A 19,114-nucleotide genomic window follows, 5' to 3' on the forward strand; every position below is an offset into this window, starting at 1 on the left:
TTAATTCATGACATGGTGTGCGTGTGTGTGTGTGTGTGTGTGTGTGCGTGTGCGTGTGCGTGTGCGTGTGCGTGTGTGTGTGTGTGTGTGTGTGTGTGTTTGTGTCCTTTCATGATCTCATGCTCCCATGATGGATAAGCATGGCCAGGCCTGTTCCTAAAGCTTCTCTGAATCACCAGGCTCTTCACAGGAATAAACCAGTGTGATGGCTGTAGAAACACACCTGGTTGTGATAAGACTTACAAATAGCACTATATTCCCTATATAGTGCACTACTTTTGACCAGGGCCCATAGGGAAAAGGGTGCCATTTTGGATACAGTGTAAGACTGAACTCAACATGTAGTACTGTACTAAACAGAATAAAATACCAAATACCTTTGTGTGGTGGTTTCATTTGTAGTATAATAGTAATAAACAAATTAATGTGTGATTATGTGAATGGTAAACGGTGGAAAAATACTTTTGGGAAGGTGGGAGGGTGAGTGTGTGTGTACTCCAGGTGCAGCCATATGTCATAATCCAACATTTGATCGACAGGCTCACTGACCTTATCGCAGTGGTCCTTCTGCCCACGGTGCTAATGGGTAGGGGTCGGATGACAGGAAACAGACAATGGCTCCTGACGCAGGCCCCATTTTGGATCACGCCTTGAGAAACTACAGACAGAGGAGGAGACACAAGGATTTACATAGAGATACACACCAACAAATACACGCCAACAGACACTAGTGTGCACAAGAAAACACACACACACACACACAAAAGGATGCAAACATTTGAAAGGTTCCTGTATGCATGGAACTCAAGGGTACAGAAACACCTCCTTCTCCGAACACACACACACACACACACACACACACACACACACACACACACCCACACACACACACACACACGCAGAAATGCACACATGCATACATCTATACACAGAACACACACATACAACACAGAGTTGTTTAATAATTGTTAAGTTCCATAGAGCAACATTGTGGTAAATGGCTGAGATGTTGGATTGACTGGTCTGGGCTACTCCCCGAATTCACTGTAGGGAAATAATGAATAAGAAGCCAGAATCACAAGGTAGCCTATACACCTAAGAAAGACCTGGGATCAGTTCACTGATTATTCATTGGTTCTCTGAATAGTCCAGCAGAGCGGTATTGATGGGAGAGAAGAGGCTTATATAAGCGAGCAACTGTCCTAAATTAGTTAAGCCCGCTAGAGAATCATTAAATTAACAACGTCTGCTGGACGGCTCAATCCATCCCATCAAATGGGAAGTCAGTTGTACAACTGAATGCCTTCAACTGAAATATGTAACCCAACCCCTCTGAATCAGAGGTGCAGGGGAATGCCTTAATCGACATCCACGTATTTGGCGCCCGTGGAACAGTGGGTTAACTTCCTTGCTCAGGGGCCCAACGCTCTAACCACTAGGCTAAATGCCGCCCAACGGCTGAGGTTAGCAGAATCACAGGTCTCAGCATTGTGTTGATGTTAACGCACACAGGCTGTTTATATTTGGATGTAGCTATACCTTGATGTGTGTGTGTGTGTGTTGGGGGGTGGGGATTGTGCGTGTGGGGAGGGGATGGGGGGTTGTGTGTTTGTGGGGGATTGTGTGTGAGGCGAGGGGGAAATTGTGTGTGGGAGGGGGACGGGGTTGTGTTTGTGGGATGGGGGGGTTGTGTGTGTTTGTGAGGAGGGGTTGTGTGTGTGGGATGGGGGCTTTGTGTGTGTGAGAGTAGGGGGGATTTTATAAAAAAAATATATTTCACCTTTACTTAACCAGGTAGGCCAGTTGAGAACAAGTTCTCATTTACAACTGCGACCTGGCCAAGATAAAGCAAAGCAGTTTCGACACAAACAACAACACAGAGTTACACATGGGATAAACAAAAGTACAGTCAAGAACACAATAGTAAAATCTATATGTAGTGTGTGCAAATGGAGTAAGGAGGTAAGGCAATAAATAGGCCAACAGTAGCGAAGTAATTACAATTTAGCAAATTAACACTAGAGTGATAGATGTGCAGATGATGATGTGCAAGTAGAAATACTGGTGTGCAAAAGTAGTAGTTGGTAATTGGATGGGCTATTTAAAGATGAGCTGCAGCAATTGGTAAGCTGCTCAGATAGCTGATATTTAAAGTTAGTGAGGGAGATATAAGTCTCCAACTTCAGCGATTTTTGCAATCCGTTCCAGTCATTGGCAGCAGAGAACTGGGAGGAAAGGCAGCCAAAGGAGGTGTTGGCTTTGGGGATGACCAGTGAGATATACCTGCTGGAGCGTGTGCTACGGGTGAGTGTTGTTATGGTGACCAGTGATCTGAGATAAGGCAGAACTTTATCTAGCAAAGACTTATAGATGACCTGTAGCCAGTGGGTCTGGCGACGAATATGTAGCGAGGGCCAGCCAATGAGAGCATACGGGTCGCAGTGGTGGGTGGTATTTGGGGCTTTGGTGACAAAACGGATGGCACTGTGATAGAATGCATCCAGTTTGCTGAGTAGAGTGTTGGAAGCTATTTTGTAAATGACATCGCTGAAGTCGCGGATCGGTAGGATAGTCAGTTTTACGAGGGTATGTTTGGCAGCGTGAGTGAAGGAGAATTTGTTGAAAAATAGGAAGACGATTCTAGATTTAATTTCGGATTGGAGATGCTAATATGAGTCTGGAAGGAGAGTTTACAGTCTAACCAGACACCTAGGTATTTGTAGTTGTCCACATATTCTAAGTCATCATTGATATATACAGAGAAAAGAGTCGGCCCAAGAATTGAACCCTGTGGTACCCCCATAGAGACTGCCAGAGGTCCGGACAACAGGCCCTCCGATTTTACACACACAACACTATCTGAGAAGTAGTTGGTGAACCAGGCAAGGCAGTCATTTGAGAAACCAAGGCTGTTGAGTCTGCCGATAAGAATGCGGTGATTGACAGAGGCAAAAGCCTTGGCCAGATAGATGAAGACGGCTGCACAGTACTGTCTTTTATCGATGGCGGTTATGATATCGTTTAGTACCTTGAGCGTGGCTAAGGTGCACCCGTGACCAGCTCAGAAATCGGATTGCACAGCGGAGAAGGTACGATGGGATTCGAAATGGTCAGTGATCTGTTTGTTAACTTGGCTTTCAAAGACTTTAGAAAGGCAGGGCATGATAGATATAGGTCTGTAATATTCTAGAGTGTCATCCCCCTTTGAAGAGGGGGATGACCGTGGCAGCTTTCCAATCTTTAGGAATCTCGGACGATATGAAAGAGAGGTTGAACAGACTAGTAATAGGGATTGTGTGTGGGGAGGGGGTTGTGTGTGTGGGGGTGGATTGTGTGTGTGGGGGAGGATTGTGTGGGGGAGGGGAGGATTGTGTGTGGGGAGGGGGATTGTGTGTGTGGGAGGGGGATTGTGTGTGGGAAGGGGGATTGTGTGTGGGAAGGGGGATTGTGTGTGGGAAGGGGGGATTGTGTGTGTGGGGGTGGATTGTGTGTGGGGGGGATTGTGTGTGGGAGGGTGATTGTGCATGTGGGGGCTTGTGTGTGGGAGGGGGGATTGTGTGTTGGGAGGGGGATTGTGCGTTTGTGGAGAGGGCGGGGGGGTTGTGCGTGTGTGTGTGTTAATATGTATGACTAGGACAATGTTCTGTTATGCTCTGTCTCAGGCAGATCGCTCAAGAGTGACTTTTGGACAAGTACGCACTTCGGGAAATGTATTCAAAACCGGCCACTAGGGGCAACAGTGAGCACTATTACCATCAAGTAGGCTTCAGTTTTGTAAAGGTGTTGTGGAAGGGAGTGGTGGATTGCTGAATCCCATGACACTGAATCAGAAGGTTACATGTTCAATCCCAATGGTGGACGCTTTAACAACAAATGTTTTACCCTATCCCAAACCTTAACCCTTAACCCTAAACATCCGGAATGAGTGCATAAACTTCTTGTTTTAACCCTATCCAAAACCTTAACCCGTATTCTTCTAAATTTGACATTTGGAGAACCAGAACTACGCTGAGCAGGAGTCAGCCCAGGGTGTCAAAAACACTTTGGATTTTGACATTTGGAGAAACATCCAATTCTACAGTGAGACTGCAAGAGCTTGTTGTCTGCATAACTTACTTAGAGAAAGTTTTACAGAAAGAAATAGATTAAGAGACATATATTTAGAGAGGATAGAGAAAGAGATAATGGGGGTGGAAAGAGAGGATAGAGAGACAGAGATATTTAGAAAGAGAGGATAGAGAGAAAGAGCAATTTAGAAAGAGAGGATAGAGAAAGAGATATTTTGAAAGAGAGGATAGAGAGACAGAGATATTTAGAAAGAGAGGATAGAGAGAAAGAGATATTTAGAAAGAGAGGATAGAGAAAGAGATATTTTGAAAGAGAGGATAGAGAGACAGAGATATTTAGAAAGAGAGGATAGAGAGAAAGAGATATTTAGAAAGAGAGGATAGAGAGACAGAGATATTTAGAAAGAGAGGATAGAGAGACAGAGATATTTAGAAAGAGAGGATAGAGAGACAGATATTTAGAAAGGGGGGATGGAGAGACAGATATTTAGAAAGGGGGGATAGAGAGACAGATATTCAGAAAGAGAGGATAGAGAGACAGAGATATTTAGAAAGGGGGGATAGAGAGACAGATATTTAGAAAGGGGGGATAGAGAGACAGATATTTAGACACTCCAGGTATTTGAGCCTGGCTGCTGAGCTCAGTTCATCTCACAGTTACTTGATGCTGGCTGATCATCTCAGCTCATCGCCTGCTCTCCAGTTATTTGAGGCTGGCAGCTCAGCTCATCACAGACGCTCCAGTTATTAGAGGCTGGCAGCTCAGCTCAGCTCATCACAGACGCTCCAGTTATTAGAGGCTGGCAGCTCAGCTCAGCTCATCACAGACGCTCCAGTTATTAGAGGCTGGCAGCTCAGCTCAGCTCATCACAGACGCTCCAGTTATTAGAGGCTGGCAGCTCAGCTCAGCTCATCACAGACGCTCCAGCTTCATCACAGACGCTCCAGTTATTAGAGGCTGGCAGCTCAGCTCAGCTCATCACAGACGCTCCAGTTATTTGAGGCAGCTCAGCTCAGCTCATCACAGACGCTCCAGTTACGCTCCAGTTACGCTCCAGTTACGCTCCAGTTACGCTCCAGTTACGCTCCAGTTACGCTCCAGTTACGCTCCAGCTCATCACAGACACTCCAGTTATTTGAGGCTGCTCAGCTCAGCTCATCACAGACACTCCAGTTATTTGAGGCTGCTCAGCTCAGCTCATCACAGACCCTCCAGTTACCCTCCAGTTACGCTCCAGCTCATCACAGACGCTCCAGTTACGCTCCAGTTACGCTCCAGCTCATCACAGACGCTCCAGTTACCCTCCAGTTACGCTCCAGCTCATCACAGACGCTCCAGTTACCCTCCAGTTACGCTCCAGCTCATCACAGACCCTCCAGTTACCCTCCAGTTACGCTCCAGCTCATCACAGACCCTCCAGTTACCCTCCAGTTACGCTCCAGCTCATCACAGACCCTCCAGTTACCCTCCAGTTACGCTCCAGCTCATCACAGACACTCCCCCATGTATTTTCTTGTAAATCTGTACCTATACACAGTGCATTCGGAGAGTATTCAGACCGCTTGACTTTTTCCACATTTTTTATGTTACAAAATTGATTAAATAGTTCCCCCCCCCTCATCACATATCACATTACACACAATACCACGTAATGACAAAGCAATAACAGGTTTTTAGACATTTTTGCAAATGTATAAAAAATGTAATATGGAAATAGAACATTTACATAAGTATTCAGACCATTTACTCAGTACTTTGTTGGAGAACCTTTGGCAGCGATTACAGCCTCGAGTTTTCTTGGTTATGAAGCTACAAGCTTGGCACACCTGTATTTGGGGAGATTCTCCCATTATTTTTTAAATAATCAATTTTAGAATAAACCTGTAAAGTAACAAATGTCAAGGTGTCTGAAAACCACCCCGGACCTCTGTACCAGGTGGTGTCAGAGGAAGGCCCTAAAAATTGTCAAAGACTACCGGAGCATCAAGTCTAGGTCCAAAAGGCTTCTTAACAGCTTCTACCACCAAGCCATAAGACTCCTGAACAGCTAATCAAATGGCCACCCAGACTATTTGTATTGTGCTGCAATTAGCTGTTAGTTGGTTGTAATTTTGGGTAGAGCAGACATTGCCATATATTTTAGTTAGCTGCACGTGTGACATAACTCCGCTAGACCTATTTAGGATATAATTTACAAAGATTATAACCTTTTTTTAAATGTATTGAAAAGTATGTTTTTTAATCAATTACTATATTTGAGAATAACAACAATATTTGCTATTGTCACGAATCCCGTTTCCTGAGTCTGTTTTTTGCCTGTGTTCTGTCCTGGAGTGTTTTTTTCCGGCGTCCTGGAACGCACCCTGTCTGGTTGCCGGGCAATGTAGCCAGTTGGGAGTTCTGATTACCCGCACCTGTATCCCATCAGCTATCTGCACACCTGGTCCTGATCATCATCTCTCCTCTTCATAAACCCGGACCTGACATCCATTCCCTGCCGGATCGTTAGCCATGAACAGTATGTTGTGCCATAGTATCAGCCTCAAGTTGGATAGAATTTGTTTTGTTGTTTTTTTACGTATTGCTTGCCTTAAACTTACCTCCGTTTGTTCTGTCTTCAGTTACTCACCCGGATCATTTACCCCATTCCCGCCTGGTCGGAGGAGGATTCCGCTACCCCATTGCATCCACCTATTTACTCCCATCAACTCACCACCGCTGCCCGCTACGCCACCTGGATATATCTACCCATTCACATTCACTTGTAAATAAATACTCACCTTTTTCCTACTCTCCTTGTCCTGGTCTGCTTCTGGGTTCGATTTTGAAAGAACGTGACAGCTATATTATTTGTTCTGTCTTTTCTGGTGGATTAAACTGAAACTGCATCCAACTTTCTATGGCTTGTTTTAAAAATAGCTATATTTTAGAGATGATTTCATGATCAAATAACCGAAAGTGAGAAGTTGTCATTTGAATAAAGGGAAAAAAACTGTTCTTGAACATGGTGTGAGACCTTACTAATCTGCTTGAGAACCAGTTTGGATATAAGTGTAGCTTTTATATGATGGACGCCTTTAGTTAGAGGTCTAATGCTTTAATATTTTAAAAAAATTAGCTCTCCGAACTCATATTGATTATATAAATAAGCCCGTTTAATTTTTGTTTGGTTTGCCATTAAAAAATATATATATATATTTGCTCATGAAATTTAAAAAACACGTTACTACTAACACGTGTAGGCAAGACCATAAGCAAATAGGTAAACTGGGATATGACTCAAGAGTTAATCAAGGTGATTTTTCCACAAATAGACAGGTATTTTCCAGGTATTTACTCCCATCAACTCACCACCGCTGCCCGCTACGCCACCTGGATATATCTACCCATTCACATTCACTTGTAAATAAATACTCACCTTCTTCCTACTCTCCTTGTCCTGGTCTGCTTCTGGGTTCGATTTTGAAAGAACGTGACAGAACGATCCGGCCAAGGATGAACCCAGCGGACCTGGACTCCGTTTGCCATGCCATTACCCAGCAGGGGAAGACATTGGGACAACACAAGACGGCGCTACAGGAGATAGCGGGTTCAATCCAGAACTTATCTGCTAGCTTGACACAAATCCAGGATCAGCTCAGTTTGCCGGCGATTCATTCACCATCTGTTTCACCCATCTCACCTGCCGTGTCTGGTGCGGTTTCCTTCCGTGAACCCAAGGTACCGACGCCTGATAAATATGAAGGGGATTTGTATCAAAGATAATTGCGTAATTATCGTATTTCGTCGTCCTAACGTATCTGCCCAGCAGCTAGCCAGCTAGCTAACGCCCACCGTCTACATAGCTAGCTACATAGCCGTCTCTGTATCAAAGATAATTGTGTAGATAATTGTGTAGTCTAGAGCGATTTTCTAGGTTACCTAGCCAGCTATTGTCGTTCTTTTAACGCAACGTAACGTAATCAACACTGCTAGCTAGCTAGCCAGCTAGCCCCTGAATCAACAACGCAGCCAGCTATTTGTCGTCCTTAACGTAGGAGACACTGCTAGCTAGCCAACAGCTAGCCAACGTCTACCGATTAGAACTCAACAACCCGGTCGCATTCCGCCTCGCTCCACAGGTAGTATCACATTTTCATTTCATTTTATTACAGTACAACGGTTTGATTTGTTTGATCGTAGCTAGCTACATAGCTAGCTACATAGCCGTCTCTGTATCAAAGATAATTGTGTAGTCTAGAGCGATTTTCTAGGTTACCTAGCCAGCTATTGTCGTTCTTTTAACGCAACGTAACGTAATCAACAACGCAGCCACTGCCAGCTAGCCTACAAAGTCAACAACGCAGCCACTGCCAGCTAGCCTACTTCAGCAGTACTGTATCATTTTTAATCATTTTAGTCAATAAGATTCTTGCTACGTAAGCTCAACTTTCTGAACATTCGAGACGTGTAGTCCACTTGTCATTCCAATCTCCTTTGCATTAGCGTAGCCTCTTCTGTAGCCTGTCAACTATGTGTCTGTCTATCCCTGTTCTCTCCTCTCTGCACAGACCATACAAACGCTCCACACCGCGTGGCCGCGGCCACCCTAATCTGGTGGTCCCAGCGCGCACGACCCACGTGGAGTTCCAGGTCTCCGGTAGCCTCTGGAACTGCCGATCTGCGGCCAACAAGGCAGAGTTCATCTCAGCCTATGCCTCCCTCCAGTCCCTCGTCTTCTTGGCACTGACGGAAACATGGATCACCACAGATAACACTGCTACTCCTACTGCTCTCTCTTCGTCCGCCCACGTGTTCTCGCACACCACGAGAGCTTCTGGTCAGCGGGGTGGTGGCACCGGGATCCTCATCTCTCCCAAGTGGTCATTCTCTCTTTCTCCCCTTACCCATCTGTCTATCGCCTCCTTTGAATTCCATGCTGTCACAGTTACCAGCCCTTTCAAGCTTAACATCCTTATCATTTATCGCCCTCCAGGTTCCCTCGGAGAGTTCATCAATGAGCTTGATGCCTTGATAAGCTCCTTTCCTGAGGACGGCTCACCTCTCACAGTTCTGGGCGACTTTAACCTCCCCACGTCTACCCAGCCTCCTCAACCCTCCTCTCCTCCCTTTCTGCATCCTTTGACTCTCTATGTCCCCTATCCTCCAGGCCGGCTCGGTCCTCCCTCCTGCTCCGTGGCTCGACGACTCATTGCGAGCTCACAGAACAGGGCTCCGGGCAGCCGAGCGGAAATGGAGGAAAACTCGCCTCCCTGCGGACCTGGCATCCTTTCACTCCCTCCTCTCTACATTTTCCTCTTATGTCGCTGCTGCTAAAGCCACTTTCTACCACTCTAAATTCCAAGCATCTGCCTCTAACCCTAGGAAGCTCTTTGCCACCTTCTCCTCCCTCCTGAATCCCCCTCCCCCTCCCCCCCTCCTCCCTCTCTGCAGATGACTTCGTCAACCATTTTGAAAAGAAGGTCGACGACATCCGATCCTCGTTTGCTAAGTCAAACGACACCGCTGGTTCTGCTCACACTGCCCTACCCTGTGCTCTGACCTCTTTCTCCCCTCTCTCTCCAGATGAAATCTCGTGTCTTGTGACGGCCGGCCGCCCAACAACCTGCCCGCTTGACCCTATCCCCTCCTCTTCTCCAGACCATTTCCGGAGACCTTCTCCCTTACCTCACCTCGCTCATCAACTCATCCCTGACCGCTGGCTACGTCCCTTCCGTCTTCAAGAGAGCGAGAGTTGCACCCTTCTGAAAAAACCTACACTCGATCCCTCCGATGTCAACAACTACAGACCAGTATCCCTTCTTTCTTTTCTCTCCAAAACCCTTGAACGTGCCGTCCTTGGCCAGCTCTCCCGCTATCTCTCTCAGAATGACCTTCTTGATCCAAATCAGTCAGGTTTCAAGACTAGTCATTCAACTGAGACTGCTCTTCTCTGTATCACGGAGGCGCTCCGCACTGCTAAAGCTAACTCTCTCTCCTCTGCTCTCATCCTTCTAGACCTATCGGCTGCCTTCGATACTGTGAACCATCAGATCCTCCTCTCCACCCTCTCCGAGTTGGGCATCTCCGGCGCGGCCCACGCTTGGATTGCGTCCTACCTGACAGGTCGCTCCTACTAGGTGGCGTGGCGACAATCCGTCTCCTCACCACGTGCTCTCACCACTGGTGTCCCCCAGGGCTCTGTTCTAGGCCCTCTCCTATTCTCGCTATACACCAAGTCACTTGGCTCTGTCATAACCTCACATGGTCTCTCCTATCATTGCTATGCAGACGACACACAATTAATCTTCTCCTTTCCCCTTCTGATGACCAGGTGGCGAATCGCATCTCTGCATGTCTGGCAGACATATCAGTGTGGATGACGGATCACCACCTCAAGCTGAACCTCTGCAAGAATGAGCTGCTCTTCCTCCCGGGGAAGGACTGCCCGTTCCATGATCTCGCCATCACGGTTGACAACTCCACTGTGTCCTCCTCCCAGAGCGCTAAGAACCTTGGCGTGATCCTGGACAACACCCTGTCGTTCTCAACTAACATCAAGGCGGTGGCCTGTTCCTGTAGGTTCATGCTCTACAACATCCGCAGAGTACGACCCTGCCTCACACAGGAAGCGGTGCAGGACCTAATCCAGGCACTTGTCATCTCCCGTCTGGATTACTGCAACTCTCTGTTGGCTGGGCTCCCTGCCTGTGCCATTAAACCCCTACAACTCATCCAGAACGCCGCAGCCCGTCTGGTGTTCAACCTTCCCAAGTTCTCTCACGTCACCCCGCTCCTCCGCTCTCTCCACTGGCTTCCAGTTGAAGCTCGCATCCGCTACAAGACCATGGTGCTTGCCTACGGAGCTGTGAGGGGAACGGCACCTCAGTACCTCCAGGCTCTGATCAGGCCCTACACCCAAACAAGGGCACTGCGTTCATCCACCTCTGGCCTGCTCGCCTCCCTACCACTGAGGAAGTACAGTTCCCGCTCAGCCCAGTCAAAACTGTTCGCTGCTCTGGCCCCCCAATGGTGGAACAAACTCCCTCACGACGCCAGGACAGCGGAGTCAATCACCACCTTCCGGAGACACCTGAAACCCCACCTCTTTAAGGAATACCTAGGATAGGATAAAGTAATCCTTCTCACCCCCTTAAAAGATTTAGATGCACTATTGTAAAGTGGCTGCTCCACTGGATGTCATAAGGTGAATGCACCAATTTGTAAGTCGCTCTGGATAAGAGCGTCTGCTAAATGACTTAAATGTAATGTAAATGGAAGATGCCATTAGTTTCTTATGCAGTGTGGGTTAGTGTTTGATCTGCAGCCCCATTCTTACGCCACTGACAAGGCTAGGATAGCCTTTGTTATTGAACTGCTGCGTGGAAGAGCTCTGGAATGGGCTTCAGCCTTTTGGGAACGACAGGAGACCTGCATGGCTTCATACCAGGAGTTCACGGGAGCGATGAGAAAGCTTTTTGACCATCCAGTCCGAGGTAATGACGCAGCTAAACGTTTGTTCACTCTTCGCTAAGGAGCTCGCAGTGTGGCAGACCTTATGATTGAGTTCAGGACATTGTCTGTGGAGAGTGGTTGGAATGAGGAGTCACTACAAGCGGCTTTTTACCAGGGGTTGTCGGAGCAACTCAAGGACGAGCTGATATCCTATCCAGAGCCTAGTGACCTAGACAGCTTGGTCACTTTATCTATTCGGGTAGATAATAGAGTCCGAGAGAGGAGGGAGAAGCAGTGGGGTCCATCCAATCAATCAGCATCTCGGTTACCATTCGGTTCAGGAAGTGAACCAGAACGTATTGATCGTTATTCCCCACACGGGATTAGTGGAGGGGTCTTGCCACCAGATCCTGAACCAATGCAAGTGGGGCGACACGGGCTAACTAAGGAGGAGCGCCAACGTAGACGTGAAACCAACAGCTGTCTCTACTGTGGTAGCTCGGGACATTACATCTCCGCTTGTCCACAGCGCCCGTTAAACTGCCAGGCTCGCTAGTTTTGGGAGGAATTTTAGCGAGCCAGTTTCAACCTCTCAAAGATCCTGTCAGACCCCGTTTTCCTGCGACCCTTATGAATAAGGATCAGAGCTTAGAGATGAACACTTTTATCGATTCAGGTGCCGATGGCAGCTTTATTGATGCCGACTTGGTGGAACAGCTGGGGCTTTCCAAGGAGCAATTGCCGGAAGCCATTGAAGCAACCACTCTGAACGGCAGTAGTCTGGTACGGATCACTATGAGGACTGAACCGGTTAAGATGTTGTTGTCGGGGAATCATTCAGAGGTTATTTCTTTTTTCATTTTGCCTTCCCCCCATGTTCCTCTGGTTCTTGGATACCCCTGGCTGAAGGAACACAATCCCTCGTTTGATTGGGTGACGGGTAAGGTAACTAGTTGGAGCATTGATTGTCATGCGAACTGCCTTGGGACTGCCTGTTCTCCTGCCGTTTCCAGTCAGGTCAGTGACTCTGCTCCTCCTGATTTGTCCCTGGTTCCAGAAACATATCACGAGTTGGGTGAAGTATTCAGTAAACAGAAGGCTCTGTCCCTTCCTCCCCACCGACCTTATGACTGTGCGATTAATCTGTTTCCTGGAGCTGCCTTTCCCAAGGGACGGTTATACAGTATCTCTCGACCTGAACGTGAGGCCTTGGAGACCTACATCAAGGAGTCTCTAGCTGCAGGTCTCATTCGGCCCTCGTCATCACCTCTGGGAGCAGGATTTTTTTTGTGAGCAAGAAGGATGGCTCTCTTCGACCGTGTATTTGATTGATATTACGGTCAAGAACAAGTATCCCCTGCCCTTGATGAGCTCGGCTTTCGATTCTTTACAGGGTGCTACGGTTTTTACGAAGCTTGATTTACGTAATGCTTATCATTTGGTTCAGATCAAAGAGGGGGACGAGTGGTTGACTGGGTTCAATACTCCGATGGGACATTTCGAGTAGCAGGTGATGCCGTTTGGACTGACCAACGCTCCTGCTGTGTTCCAAAGTATGGTGAATGACGTTCTGAGAGATATGGTTGGTATTTTTGTGTTCATTTACCTGGATGATATCCTCATCTTCTCGAAGGAGCTTTCTAGCCACGTTCAGCATCTCAAGCAGGTCCTGCAGCGGTTGTTGGAGAACCGTCTGTTCGTGAAGGCGGAGAAGTGTGATTTTCACGCCCACACGACGTCCTTCCTCAGGTACATCATCTCCAGGGGAGAGATCAAGATGGACCAAGAGAAGGTTCGGGATTGGGTCCAGCCCGGTACGAGATTGCAGCTCCAGAGATTCCTGGGGTTTGCGAATTTTTATCGGAGGTTTATCCATGATTACAGCCGGGTGGCCGCCCCTTTAACTGTACTGACGTCTTGCACCAGAAAGTTTTGTTGGTCTCCTTGTCACGAATATTACCGAAGGTGACTCCCCTTCTTGTTCGGGTGGCGCTCGGCGGTCGTCGTCGCCGGTCTACTAGCTATCGCTGATCCGTTGTTCTGTGTTCGTTTAGTTCTGTCTAATTGGTATCACCTGTTTCTTGTTTGGTTGTTAGGATAGGGTTATATAAAGTCTGTTCAGCCCGCTTCTGTTTCGTGCGGGCTTGTTCTCCTGTTTCTTTGTTTGAGTGTATTTTTGTTGGCATTTGGGTTTCACGCTGTCCGTTTATATTTCTGTTCATTTGTGTTTTCACTTTTGTTCATGTTATGTTTCCAGGACATTAAAGCGTGTTGTTTTTCCCACATCCTTTGCTCTCTGCGCCTGACTCCACACCTCTTCACTCATTTACACGTAACACTCCTGAGGCAGACCGAGCATTTCTAGATTTGAAGAGCCGATTCACCAACGCCCCGATTCTCTCTCAACCTGACACTTCCCGTCAGTTCGTTCTGGAGGTGGTTGCGTCTGATGTGGGGGTGGGCGCCATCCTGTCCCAGCGTAGCTCCACTGACGGTAAACTCCATCCCTGCGCCTTCTACTCTTGTCGTCTTTCTCCAGCTGAAAGAAACTACGATGTGGGTAACCGGGAGCTTCTCGCTGTGAAGCTTGCCTTGGAGGAGTGGCGTCACTGGTTGGAGGGAGCGGAGCAACCGTTTGGGGTCTGGCCTGACCACAAGAATCTGGCTTACGTGCAATCGGCTAAACGTCTCAACTCCAGTCAGGCCCGGTGGGCTTTGTTTTTTGGACGCTTCAATTTTTCCCTGACGTTCCGACCTGGGTCGAAGAACGGGAAGGCGGACGCCCTGTCCCGGATGTTCTCCAAGACGGAGGAGAGTGGGGCCAAGACTGAGACGATTCTTCCCCAGAACATGGTCGTGGGAGCCGTTACATGGAGGATTGAGGAGGAGGTGATGGCGGCTCTTCGGACACAGCCCGGGCCCGGTAACGGTCCACCCGGTCGGTTGTTCGTGCCTGAGACGGTTCGTTCTGCTGTCCTTCAGTGGTCCCACGCCAGAAAGATAGCTTGTCACCCTGGTGTTGCTCGGACTATGGCGCTACTGCGCAGACGATTTTGGTGTCCTGCCATGGGAGAAGATACCCGGAGGTTTGTTGCCGCTTGTCCTGTTTGTGCACAGAATAAGAGTACCAATCGGGCCAGCTCTGGGCTTCTTCACCCTCTACCTATTCCCCGGCGACTTTGGTCGCATCTGGCCCTGGATTTTGTCACGGGGTTGTCCTCTTCTGTTGGTAACACGGTTATTCTGACCATTGTGGATAGATTCAGCAAGTTTGCCCACTTTGTTCCCCTCTCCAAGCTGCCTTCTGCCACTGAGATGTCCGAGATCCTGGTTAGGGAGGTGTTCAGGGTCCACGGGTTGCCCTGTGACATTGTTTCTGACCGTGGTCCTCAGTTTACCTCTGCTGTCTGGAAATCCTTATGTTTGGCCATTGGAGCTACAGTCAGTCTCACATCTGGATTTCACCCACAATCTAATGGTCAGGCGGAGAGAGCCAACCAGAAGATGGAGTCCACGCTGCGCTGTCTTGTTTCCTCTGATCCCACCTCTTGGTCCTCTCAATTACCCTGGGTCGAGTATGCTCATAATACTCTCCCTTCATCTGCCACTGGGATGTCTCCCTTCCAGTGCCTGTACGGTTACCAACCTCCCTTGTTTCCTTCTCAGGAGCGGGATCTTTCGGTTCCTTCTGTCCAGACCCACATTCGTCGTTGCCACCGCACCTGGCATCGGGCCAGGAAGGCCCTCCTTAAGGTTTCTGACCGGTATCAGATCCAGGCGAATCGTCGCCGTATTCCTGCTCCCGCTTATACCGTCGGAGATAGGGTTTGGTTGGCTACACGGGATCTTCCTCTACGGACTGAGTCGAGGAAACTGTCACCGAAGTTCATTGGTCCGTTTGTAGTGGAGAAGATCATTAATCCTGTTGTGGTCCGACTCAAGTTGCCTGCTACACTAAGAGTACATCTCACTTTTCATGTCTCCTGCCTCAAGCCGGTTCTCCTCAGTCCTCTGTTGCCCCCTCCTCCTCGTCCTCCTCCTCCTCGGATGATCGGAGGTGTTCCTGTCTACACGGTGCGCCGCATCATGGACTCCAGACGGCGGGGTCGAGGGTTCCAGTATTTAGTGGATTGGGAAGGATATGGTCCTGAGGAGAGGAGTTGGATTCCTCGGCGTCAGATCCTTGACGATGACCTGCTTCGTGACTTTTACCGCCTCCACCCTGGCGCTCCGGGTAGTCCGCCCGGTGGCGTTCGTCGGAGGGGGGGGTACTGTCACGAATCCTGTTTCCTGAGTGTTTTTTGCCTGTGTTCTGTCCTGGAGTGTTTTTTCCGGCGTCCTGGAACGCACCCTGTCTGGTTGCCGGGCAATGTAGCCAGTTGGGAGTTCTGATTACCCGCACCTGTATCCCATCAGCTATCTGCACACCTGGTCCTGATCATCATCTCTCCTCTTCATAAGCCCGGACCTGACATCCATTCCCTGCCGGATCGTTAGCCATGAACAGTATGTTGTGCCATAGTATCAGCCTCAAGTTGGATAGAATTTGTTTTGTTGTTTTTTTACGTATTGCTTGCCTTAAACTTACCTCCGTTTGTTCTGTCTTCAGTTACTCACCCGGATCATTTACCCCATTCCCGCCTGGTCGGAGGAGGATTCCGCTACCCCATTGCATCCACCTATTTACTCCCATCAACTCACCACCGCTGCCCGCTACGCCACCTGGATATATCTACCCATTCACATTCACTTGTAAATAAATACTCACCTTCTTCCTACTCTCCTTGTCCTGGTCTGCTTCTGGGTTCGATTTTGAAAGAACGTGACAGCTATATTATTTGTTCTGTCTTTTCTGGTGGATTAAACTGAAACTGCATCCAACTTTCTATGGCTTGTTTTAAAAATAGCTATATTTTAGAGATGATTTCATGATCAAATAACCGAAAGTGAGAAGTTGTCATTTGAATAAAGGGAAAAAAACTGTTCTTGAACATGGTGTGAGACCTTACTAATCTGCTTGAGAACCAGTTTGGATATAAGTGTAGCTTTTATATGATGGACGCCTTTAGTTAGAGGTCTAATGCTTTAATATTTAAAAAAATTAGCTCTCCGAACTCATATTGATTATATAAATAAGCCCGTTTAATTTTTGTTTGGTTTGCCATTAAAAAATATATATATATATTTGCTCATGAAATTTAAAAAACACGTTACTACTAACACGTGTAGGCAAGACCATAAGCAAATAGGTAAACTGGGATATGACTCAAGAGTTAATCAAGGTGATTTTTCCACAAATAGACAGGTATTTTCCTTTCCATGGTAGCAATATCTTATCTATTTTGCTAACTTTCTATTAACATCTATTGTAGTGAGATGATTTCGTTCTTTCTGGATATGTATCCCGAGTGTGTCCACACCCCGTCAGGCCATTTAATTGGTAAACTACAAGGTAATGCAAAAGTGGTATTTTTTTAGTTATCCAATACATAATATAGTACACTTATCATAATTTGGATATAATCCAGAGAGATTAGGAAAATTATCTAGATCCTTTATGAGGCTGTGGAGGGATTCAAATTGTGGATGTAAAATAAAACATGAATCATCAATGACCCCTTTGTTATTAAACCCTGGATTTCTAGCCCTATGATATTATTGTTGGATTTGATTTTAATAGCTAACATTTCGTTGGCCATAGTAAATAGATATGCCGATAGTGGACAACCTTGTTTAACTTCTCTTGACAGTTTAAAACTTTCTGAGATGAGAGCCATTATTTACTATTTTACACCATGGGTCACTATACATAACTTTAACCGATTTTATAAGAGATTCTCCAAAATTGAAATATTCCAGGCATTTATATATACATTCCAGTCATACTTAATCAAAAGCCTTTTCAAAGTTAGCTATGAATAGCAGGCCTGGTTTCCCAGATTTTTCATAGTGTTCTATTGTTTCCAGTACTTGTCTTATATTATCTCCAATGTATCATTCATGTAAAAATTCTGATTAGGATGAATAATATCCGAAAATACCTTTTAAATTCTATGCTCTAGGCTTTTTACTGGAATTTATTTACACGTAAGAGATGGAATTTACACGTAAAAAAACAACAAATACTACATTGTTTCCTAGGAACGCGAAGCGAGGCGGCCATCTCTGTCGGCGCCGGAAGTACTGGGTCTCGACCCTGGGTCTTGAACCCGCCCTGTACAACTGGGTACTGGACTTCCTGACGGGCCGCTCCTAGGTGGTGAGAGTAGGTAACAACATCTCCACCCCGCTGATCCTCAACACTGGGGCCCCACAAGGGTGCGTTCCGAGCCCTCTCCTGTACTCCCTGTTCACCCACGACTGCGTGGCCATGCACGCCTCCAACTCAATCATCAAGTTTGCGGACGACACTACAGTGGTAGGCTTGATTACCAACAACCACGAGTTGCCTACAGGGAGGAGGTGAGGGCCCTCGGAGTGTGGTGTCAGGAAAATAACCTCACACTCAACATCAACAAAACAAAGGAGATGATCGTGGACTTCAGGAAACAGCAGAGGGAGCACCACCCTATCCACATCGATGGGACAGTAGTGGAGAGGGTAGTAAGTTTTAAGTTCCTCGGCGTACACATCACGGACAAACTGAATTGGTCCACCCACACAGACAGCGTCGTGAAGAAAGTGCAGCAGCGCCTCTTCAACCTCAGGAGGCTGAAGAAATTTGGCTTGTCACCAAAAGCACTCACAAACTTCTACAGATGCACAATCGAGAGCATCCTGCTGGGCTGTATCACCGCCTGGTACGGCAACTGCTCCGCCCACAACCGTAAGGCTCTCCAGAGGGTAGTGAGGTCAGCACAACGCATCAACGGGGGCAAATGACCTGCCCTCCAGGACACCTACACCACCCGATGTCACAGGAAGGCCATAAAGATCATCAAGGACAACAACAACCACCCGAGCCACTGCCTGTTCACCCCGCTATCATCCAGAAGGCGAGGTCATTACAGGTGCATCAAAGCAGGGACCGAGAGACTGAAAAACAGCTTCTATCTCAAGGCCATCAGACTGTTAAACAGCCACCACTAACATTGAGTGGCTGCTGCCAACACACTGACTCAACTCCAGCCACTTTAATAATGTGAATTGATGGAAATTGATGTAAAATATATCACTAGCCACTTTAAACAATGCTACTTAATATGTTTACATACCCTACATTACTCATCTCATATGTATATGTATATACTGTACTCTATATCATCTACTGCATCTTTATGTAATACATGTATCACTAGCCACTTTAAACTATGCCACTTTGTTTACATACCCTACATTACTCATCTCATATGTATATACTGTACTCGATACCATCTACTGCATCTTGCCTATGCCGTTCTGTACCATCACTCATTCATATATCTTTATGTACATATTTTTATCCCTTTACACTTGTGTGTATAAGGTAGTAGTTTTGGAATTGTTAGGTTAGATTACTCGTTGGTTTTTACTGCATTGTCGGAACTAGAAGCACAAGCATTTCGCTACACTCGCATTAACATCTGCTAACCATGTGAATGTGACAAATACATTTGATTTGATTTGATTTGAA

The 19,114-nt window shown here is 47.1% G+C and overlaps 1 protein-coding gene across 1 annotated transcript in view; it reads right to left on the bottom strand.

The window, feature by feature from the left end:
* Positions 1-19,114, bottom strand: part of LOC115117491 (forkhead box protein N3-like) — a 127,797-nt gene that overhangs the window by 6,513 nt on the left and 102,170 nt on the right. The window contains exon 5 of the mRNA XM_029645962.2: positions 550-658. Within this exon, the coding sequence (XP_029501822.2) occupies positions 550-658 (109 nt within the window). The remainder of the gene's footprint in view (positions 1-549; positions 659-19,114) is intronic.

Source organism: Oncorhynchus nerka, linkage group LG13, assembly GCF_034236695.1.
Source record: "Oncorhynchus nerka isolate Pitt River linkage group LG13, Oner_Uvic_2.0, whole genome shotgun sequence".
NCBI lineage: Eukaryota > Metazoa > Chordata > Actinopteri > Salmoniformes > Salmonidae > Oncorhynchus > Oncorhynchus nerka.